This window comes from Condylura cristata, unplaced genomic scaffold (genome assembly GCF_000260355.1).
Source record: "Condylura cristata isolate star-nosed mole 26May11 unplaced genomic scaffold, ConCri1.0 scaffold00033, whole genome shotgun sequence".
Classification (NCBI taxonomy): Eukaryota; Metazoa; Chordata; class Mammalia; order Eulipotyphla; family Talpidae; genus Condylura; species Condylura cristata.
The window spans coordinates 2,935,445-2,944,382 of NW_004567134.1; the positions used below are offsets into that span (position 1 = coordinate 2,935,445).

Sequence of the window (8,938 nt, forward strand, 5' to 3'; positions counted from 1 at the left end):
AAAATTCTAACAATGTCTCTATATCTAAGATGTTTTTTTTTTTTTTTTAAAAATAAAAAAGTCCTATATTGTGTTTGGTAATAGCCATAGGTTTTACTAGGAAATTATTTTTTTGTTCACTCTGGTAATGCTACTATTTTAAAATTCTAACAATGTCTCTATATCTAAGATGTTTTGTTTTCTGCTTACTGATTCTTGTGCATTTAGTTTTTATAATGGTTATTATCTGGTGCTCAGAGCCTAACAAAAAAATGAATTGCACACTATTGTGACTGATTAGTAAGTACTGTAGCAGAATGTTGACACACAGTAGGGCAGAGGTTCTCAACAGTGGATGAGCTTTACCTTAGGGGAACAGTTGGCAATGACTGAAAACATTTTGGTTGTCATACTGAGAGGTAGGATCCCACTGGCATCTAGTGGGTAGAGCTCTTGGATGCTGCTGAACTACCTACAACGCAAAGGACAGCTGTCTACCTCAGAGAATTGTCTGACTCAGAATGGTACTGTTCTCTTATCTAAGGGAGAGGAACCACTGTGGCACATAAGGACACAGGCTTGACATGTTTCTTAAGATTAGGTGCACTCAGTGGTTTCATGAGACTTTGTCCTTAAAACAAATGTATTTATTTTGGATTAGATTGTAAAATTTTAAGGTAAAATGTAAATTTTTGTGATGATTTCACACAGGTAGAAGATTAATTTAGCATATATATATCACAGGAACTCTCAGGCTTAGAGGGTCAGGAAAGGACATTCTGAGAAATGGCTTTTGGTAGTCCCAGATAAAACTGAATCAGGTATGTGGAGCATAGAAAGAAAAGCATTCCAGATAGAGAATAGCTGTGCCAAGGTCCTGAGGCAGAAGTGAGCTGGGCACTTTTGAAAAGTGACATGGTGGAAATAGAACAAGGAAGAATAATTTGAGATCTGACTGGAAAAATATGCAAGGAAAAGATCATAAGTGATACTGTTCGTCTTGATTATATAATCAAAGTTTAGCGTATAAGTACTGAAAGAAATCAGTGAAATGAGGTAAGCAAGAAGGTGTAAATATCCCAATTTACATTTAAAAAATCACTTTATGTGGAGCAGATAGAAAAGGTGTTAGGAGTTGAAAGTGGGGAGTCAACTTTATGAGATGATTATAGTAATGCAATGAGGAAGCGGTAGAATTAAGAAAAATGAATTCAGGTTCAACACAAAATCACAAATAAATCAGAGATGTAATTTTATATACTGTCTAATGTTTGGTGCTACATCAAGCACTGTACTGATGATATTTAACATACAACTTACTTTCTATTGACACCAGTTTTTCCTTTTCAAGTTGAAGAAATCACCACTGTACATAGTAACTGTACATAGTAGTTCCTCTTTGTGTGTGCGTATGTGTGTGTGTGTGTGTGTGTTTTCCATTATGGTGAAAAGTTAATTCTGTTTTCTATTTAAGAGAAAAGAAACGCCGTTCATACCTTCTGAAAATGAGAAGATTTCTAAAAAGCTTCACCTTTGTTATAATATTGTGAAAGATCATTATGTTCGAGTTTCAAATAATAATGAAACCATTTCTGGATGGGAGAATGGTGTATGGAAAATGGAATCCATATTTAGAAAAGTTGAAACAGACTGGAAAATGGTAATTCAATGCATGCAACTCTTAAAACTTTTGTCATTATTTAGATCTGCTTCATTTATCACTTGTATTTAAAAACAGATGTTACTTCCAGTAATCCTTGAACTAAGAAGTCCTGATCCAAATGTTTAATCAAAAGTTCATACAAAATTTGTGCATTTTTCATCAGAAGGACTGTATTTATTCTTTCCTGGGGAGATATAATCAAGAATATAACTAACCTATGTTACTAGTTTTTGCATAAATATATAAAGAACATTGTTACTAATGCTTTCATAGATATGTATTGACTGCTAACTAGTAGATCTAACAGTTTAGTTCAAACTGTTAAAAAGCTAATTACCCAACATGCTTTCACTTCATAAGAATGTAGGTGATTGAACATCATTGAACAGATGAATAATTTCTGGTTATTTCTTCTCTGTGTCCTTAAAAACAAGGAAAGAAACAGATGCAAGGACTATAGTTGTTCTTTTATACTAACTTATACTTATTGTCACAAGTTATTTGTAATAAGAGACTTTACTTTTAAATTGCCCTTCGATACAAACCAGAAGTAAACTTGCAGCTGCTCACAGGACCTCGATAGATCTAACCATATTAATTGATAAAATTTCATTAGTGAACTATTGGGGGCTTTTAAAGTCAACTTGCCAAGGTGTTTGAGTGAGAAGGGAAGTTGTTAATTTGTAAGATAAATTAGATTGGAAAAGTGTACTACAAATTAACAGCTGCATGTATTTATGAGCATCTACTGCACACTGTCAGCAGGCATTTCAGTACAAAAGACAGGAATAAGCTCTCTAATCATGTTTATGTACTAAAACTTCCTTTTGTGATCGTTTCTGTAGTATACTAAGAGTGCTTATAGAGTTATTAAAATTGAAGATTTAGAAAGTTTATTCTTTAAAAGAAAAAATTGAAGAATAAAATATGGTAAAAACTTAAATGCCTGGATGGATGTGTATATTTGTGTTTATATAGCTGATGAAAGAGGATGAACAATTTCTGGAAGACTATCTTTAGCCTAAATATACCTCTGAACAGAAAGTGGGATAGAAAGCAAATCATTATCTGTATCTGTATGTGCTGAACTGAAGGGAAAGCAAGTCCTCCTTCATAACTAGCAGCATTAATGATGTGCTGCAAAAACACATGTTTTTCCTTTGTCTTATTCATACATTTGTAGACCAAGAGACACTTGAGTGCTTACTGTGCCAGGCATTGCTCTCAGCTACATGGGTAAAAAGATGAAGATCCAGTTTCTACCCTCACAATCTCAAAAGTATAAATAGTCATCTTAGCCACTATGTGGTGTGCTATAATAAAGACATCAACTTATTACTATGGAAACACTGAGGAGGGAGTAATTAGCTCTGACAGTGGGAGTTGGGCGAAGCTCTGCTGAGCAGGTGACATTTAAGCTGGACACTGAAGGCTGAGTAGGTGTTCATAAGGCAAGTGGACAGCAAGGAAATAACATGTAGTACATGACATGTTTTGAGATCTTGTGACAGAGATGTATTGTATGGGAAAGATTTAAATATTATAAATGAATTGCAAAGACCATTAAATATAAAACAAGCCTCTGCTCAAGTAAAATTTCTGCCTTGATATACTTGCATAGAAGGCATCAGTTTTTAAAAGTTAAATAAATATGATCCAGTTACAGTATGGATACCAAATGAAGAAAGATACTGGATTCTTAAACTGTACTGTGTTGTGCATCGCTAATATAGGACCATTAAAACTTTATTTTTTTCCACCTGAATCAGTATTCTAATTTTATACTAACATGTCTTCAATTAGGGATTCATGACTACTAAATCTGGAAGCCTATTTTCCACCACACCTTCCTTAATAATCACCTTCCAGGAACTGTGGAATATCACATGCAGTCTCCTTTCTCATTTAGAATAGATTTACTCTCTCAAAAAGAGGTGTTCTTCCTGGAACACAGGGGCTTACTAAATGTTGCTACTTAGCAATACATTGGTCAGTAATCTGGATTCTAAAGAATGTACAAAACTAAATTAGGGAGACCTGAATACTTCTTAGAAGACATCACTTAATAAAAGTGATATTAATATAGCTTCCTAAACTAACCTCCCTGCATCTGCCCTGGTCCCTTTATATTCTTCATGATACGCTTTTGTACTCACTGTGTGTGTGTGTGTGTGTGTGTGTGTGCTTACACACTACATATGTGTGTATGTGCATCTGGTATATAATAAACTTTTAATCAACATTAGTGAATATAGAAAGCATGATTGAGTATATGTGGCATAAATTACGCACCACTCTAGAGCTATGTAGAATACCGTAAATACTGTTTTCATTCAGATTGTGTCTCTTGACTATCCCTAGCTGCTTTTTATTTTTGAGCAGTTCTGTCATTCTCTTTTTCATGCATGGCATGTGAAGAATTGATTCATTTATTCATTAAACAAACATGTGCCTTGTCAGACATTGTGTTGGCACTTAGGATACAATGGTAAAATTAAGAAGAAAATCTCAAGGTGAACACAGACAGGTACTGGAGAAAGACACATGTACCAGAAGTTTAAATAATGTAAATCAGACTAAGGGAAAGAATAGAGAATAAAAATCTGTCCCTTCTTGAGTCAGAGAAGGCCTTGTGGAAGAAGGGATCTCTGAGTAGGATTTTAGTGGAGGCAGTGGGAGTTTCTTAGTAGCGAACAGAATATGAAATGGGAAGTTACCTGAGGCATGAAAAATAGTATATACAAAAATCAGAGATACGAGAAATAGCTGTTGTATTCAGGAAAAGTAATGTAGGGGATGTGGATGAGAATAGTGGAAAGTAAGACTAGAGAGAAAAACAGTTGTTAGGTTTCAGGGACTTTGATTACCTTGCAGTTATGTAATAGGCAACATGAAAGCATTCAGGCAAGGGAAAAGACCTGTCCTTTCCAGAGGGCCTGATGCAGAGATAATTCTATAGGCTACAAATGGAATAAATCATAAGCATAGTACAAGAAATTTCAGTATAGTGGGAACTGACATAGATTCATGTTTGATTTTGATGATAAAAGGCAATAACAAAAAATAAGATTCATGAGCAATACCAGTTTACCAGACTTGAATTAAAATCTCTTGAAATACAGCTGCACTGCTGGATAGCTGCAGAAATGACTGCAGAGCAGCTGCTGTATGGTGAACTTAATTACACCTAATCTTAACAGCCTATGTAGAAGAATAATTTTAAGAACATAGTAAAGAATAACTTCAAACAGTGCAGTATAAACCAAACCTCCAGGAAACCATAGCAGCAAGCACATCAACCTGGCATGTAGTAGTAATCAGAAAATCTTTAAGCGAACATCTTCTAGAGTATGTAAAATAAAAAAAAGCCACAACACAAAACACGATTTTTATTTGTATGATGACTGTGAGGTGTATAACTTACACCTTAAACTACAGACACTGGTCTTACTCTCACCCACAGATTATGATCCACCTATAAGTCCTTACAGAAACCAAAAATGGACAACGGTGGGTTACTGGTGGCGGGGAGTTGGTTAAAACGCTCACAGAGAGTATATTGAATAAAAAAGGTGACAAATTTTAATGTAGTCTGTTTTTCTCCATATACTGTTTCTTTAGCATAAGAGGACTTTTATTTGCTTATAACAACTTCAGACGATGAAGCATTTGATAGTTGAATGAATTTCATTTATTTTTTAACTTTCTAGAGTTTTAAAAGTTGATGCCTTTAGAACTGAAAAATAAAAGTTTTGAACAATTTGTTAGACATGTTCAACAACTTATAAGTCTTCTGTGACCCAGATTCACATAGTATAATTAAGACAGTTTTGGGAAGAGCTAGAAATTGATGTTAACCCGATGTAAACCTATCATATTTTACCTTTTGAGCAGACATGGAAAACTACTGAGCTCTGAAAACATACAAGACAGGAGTTGATGTGTATTTTAAATATAGACTGTCTTAAGATTATTTCCTATGAATCTTAGTTCCTCCAATAACTTTTCTTCCAGTAAACCTTCTGTTTACCTCTTATTTTCTTTATTAGCCACTCCTTGCAGGGAATGTGAAGTTGTGTTTAATTCATTAGTTCACATGAAACTAAGGACTCCCAGGAAGCTTCGTACTATCCTGAGCCCCAGACTGCTCTGTACACTTAAAGGAGGAGCATGTGGTAGGAACTGTGAGCATCAGAAGATAGTTTGAGGTTGCCCTGATCTTGAGTGGACAGCTCTGTACATCTAGTTATCTCATTTGGAGAAACAATAATTAGTTACACATACCTAGTTTGAGGATTTCAAATGATTTCCCCTGAAGAGGGATTATTTTATAATTTCTGTCTCACTGATTCTAAAACCTTTAATTTTACTGGCATGTTTTAACCTAGTAGGGGAAAAGTAGCTATTAGTTGCCAAAAAGAATATTAATAGAATGCTAATAGTGACTTTATTTAATGACTAAATATTAGAATAGTACATGGTATAGGACATTTCTCCGACAGATGTATTTTTTATGGTGCTTTCAACTATTGCTGAAGTAGATGCTTCTAAAAGAATAGGTATGTGTGTATTCACTTTTTTTTCTTTTATAATAGTTTATTTTTACATATTTTTGTGCATTTTTCCATCTCAGTTGCAATCCCCTTGGGTTTCCCATCACCAAATCACCATGTGCCATTACCATGGTCCAGTGCATTTCCCTCCCCCCACTGTTTTTGATCCCATTCCCCACTCCACCCCCACAAAATGTCTCTGGTATATAGCTGTTCTTCATTATCATTATTTTCTCGCCTGTTCTGTTATATTCCTGCTATGAGTCACTATTAGCATTGCTGAGTAATATTCCGTTGTGTATATGTATCACATCTTTTTAATCCAGTCATCCATTTTTGGACATATGTGCTGTTCCCATGTCTTTCCAATTGTGTATTCACATTTTTTAATATTTAATAAATACCACTCAATAAACCCTCCTATGTATCTAGAACCTGTACCACTAGCAAGTTAGAAATTTGGTAAGATATATCATACAAGCACACCAGAAATTAAAATTACATTTGGGGTAGCAACATGTCACCAGTTCAATATGCGGTGAAATTCTGAAGGTTCACAAAAGCAAACAAATTTGGATTTAATGCAAGAGCAAGACATTTGTTGTACATCCTAGCCTAAGCAAATGATATGAAGGAAGTAGGGTTTTAAAAGAGATATTTTTTCCAGCTGTGCCAAAGAAATTCATGGGCTACTGGGGGAGTTTGGATACCAGTGGTAAATGACTTAAAAGATAGAACTTTAGGGTTTTGAGACTGGGTGAATAAAATTACCTAAGGATGTCAGAATCTATAAGAGGGGATGATTTAGAAATAGCCAGTAAATTTGAATCCCTTAAATGTGCTTAAAGTGGTACTGATGAAAGAATGGGGAGCATACTGGTTAGCAAAGCAAGCATATGGATATTACCTTTTAAAACCATTACTTAGCAGTGACTGAAACATTTACTTGATTTGTGACACATTTCCGTCTAGGAAAGCTTATCTGAAAATCCAGACTGAGAGTAAACTAAATTAAGAAATAATTGCATTTTAAAGGTTTCTACATTTTCAAGAAAAAGTGTACCAAAATTTGCTTACTATGCAGCGCTGTAGGACTGTATTTACTAAGGCACTTGTATTTGATCCACAACAAAATTGCCAATGAGAAAATATTACCAGAAAAAGTCCTCAGTGGTGAAAAATTAGGTTTTCAATAACCTTTTATACATAACTTTCTGACAGTAAACTGAGTCTTTGTTTCCTATTATTATTTTTGATAATTCCCTTACCCCTCTGATTTGTAGGTATATTTAGCCCGGAAGGAAGGATCATCTTATGCTTATATTTCCTGGAAGGTTGAGTGTGGATCTGTTGGCCTGAAAGTGGATAGCATCTCCATTCGAACAAATAGTCAAACTTTTCAGACTGGAGCAATACAGTGGAAATTGCGATCTCCATCAGCACAAGTGGAAGTGACAGGCGGTAAGCATTTGACAGGAGGATTAATCATGAATTATATATTTAACACTCTGAAAAGCTTTGTACTTATTTGAGACAAAGTTCTGAGTTTTTCACACTCAAACTTATTCATACTGTTGGAATAAAAAACAACTGGAACCTGTTGTAATAGAAGGACATAGGATTTTTATAGTAAAACACAAATGTAATAGGGAAAATAATGTGTTTTTGTTTCAGAAACATATTTCCTCCATAAAAAATTATTTGTATTTATTTTTTAGGGTTGATTTTTACCTATAAGTCAAGTATATAAAATTTACTTCAAAACTCTCTCTTTACATTCTGCAAGTTACCAAAAGCAAGGTGTTAATTCTTTCTTTCCTTCAACAGATAAAACTCTCCACTGCTATCATGACTTTTCTGGTGCCACTGAAGTTATTTTGGAAGCAGAGTTAAGCAGAGGAGATGGTGTTGTTGCTTGGCAGCACACCCAGCTGTTTAGACAAAGCTTAAATGACCATGAAGAAAATGGTTTGGAGATAATTATAAAATTCAGTGACCTTTGAGAACCTGAACATTATAGAAAATCTGGTAATAATCAAGGCCTGACCATATTCTACAGTAATCTGTTGGTTCAGTGCATGCTTAGTTGGCCTTTGACTACCCTCTGCTAGCATTATTTCCTTTGCTAGCTATCCATCATGTAACTCTCATGAAAATCTTTTACAATTGACCATAATGAAACCTTGAATTAAAAGCTCCCTTCATATGTGACTGTAATTTGGAGTAAAGTTTCATTGCCCAAATAAGAGATTTTAATCTAAGACCATGCATATAGTTTTAAAAGTAAAATGATGGTATTCATGATTAAACACTATTCATGATTATGATACAATCTTAAAATGATTAGTAATTTGACATTTCTGATCAACCATTAATTTCTCCATAAGTAATTGAATTAGGGTTCCTAAGATTTAAATTTTTAATAAATGTGAAAGTGTAGCATCTCATAAGTTATGTAATGCATGAAAATTTTTATGATGTATATATGTAGTCATTTAAAAATAAAATTTGAATTATTTTGCTTTATCTTTTTAGCAGTTACTTAGCTAAACAAAAATCTCTTTAATAAGTATGGTAAACATTGAAAACTGAATCGAGTTCTGAAAACATTCAACTTTAATTGCACAAATTCAAAAATACATTATAAATCAATAATATGTAGATACTTCATAATATACTTTTCTTTTGGATATTTTTATCTACCTCATTGAATAAAATATCTTTTCTTGTCTTTGAAACTATG

At 33.9% G+C, this 8,938-nt stretch overlaps 1 protein-coding gene across 2 annotated transcripts in view; it reads left to right on the forward strand.

The window, feature by feature from the left end:
• The window catches only part of NGLY1 (N-glycanase 1), a 36,460-nt gene extending 27,739 nt beyond the window's left edge, over nucleotides 1–8,721 (forward strand). Inside the window, exons 10-12 of one of the 2 annotated variants that reach the window (XM_004692273.1) lie at nucleotides 1,454–1,639; nucleotides 7,479–7,656; nucleotides 8,023–8,721. In XM_004692273.1, coding sequence (XP_004692330.1) covers nucleotides 1,454–1,639; nucleotides 7,479–7,656; nucleotides 8,023–8,198 — 540 coding nt within the window. In that variant the 3' untranslated portion in view covers nucleotides 8,199–8,721. The remainder of the gene's footprint in view (nucleotides 1–1,453; nucleotides 1,640–7,478; nucleotides 7,657–8,022) is intronic. The other variant, XM_004692274.2, reaches the window with a different exon arrangement.
• The last annotated feature ends 217 nt before the right edge of the window (nucleotides 8,722–8,938 follow it).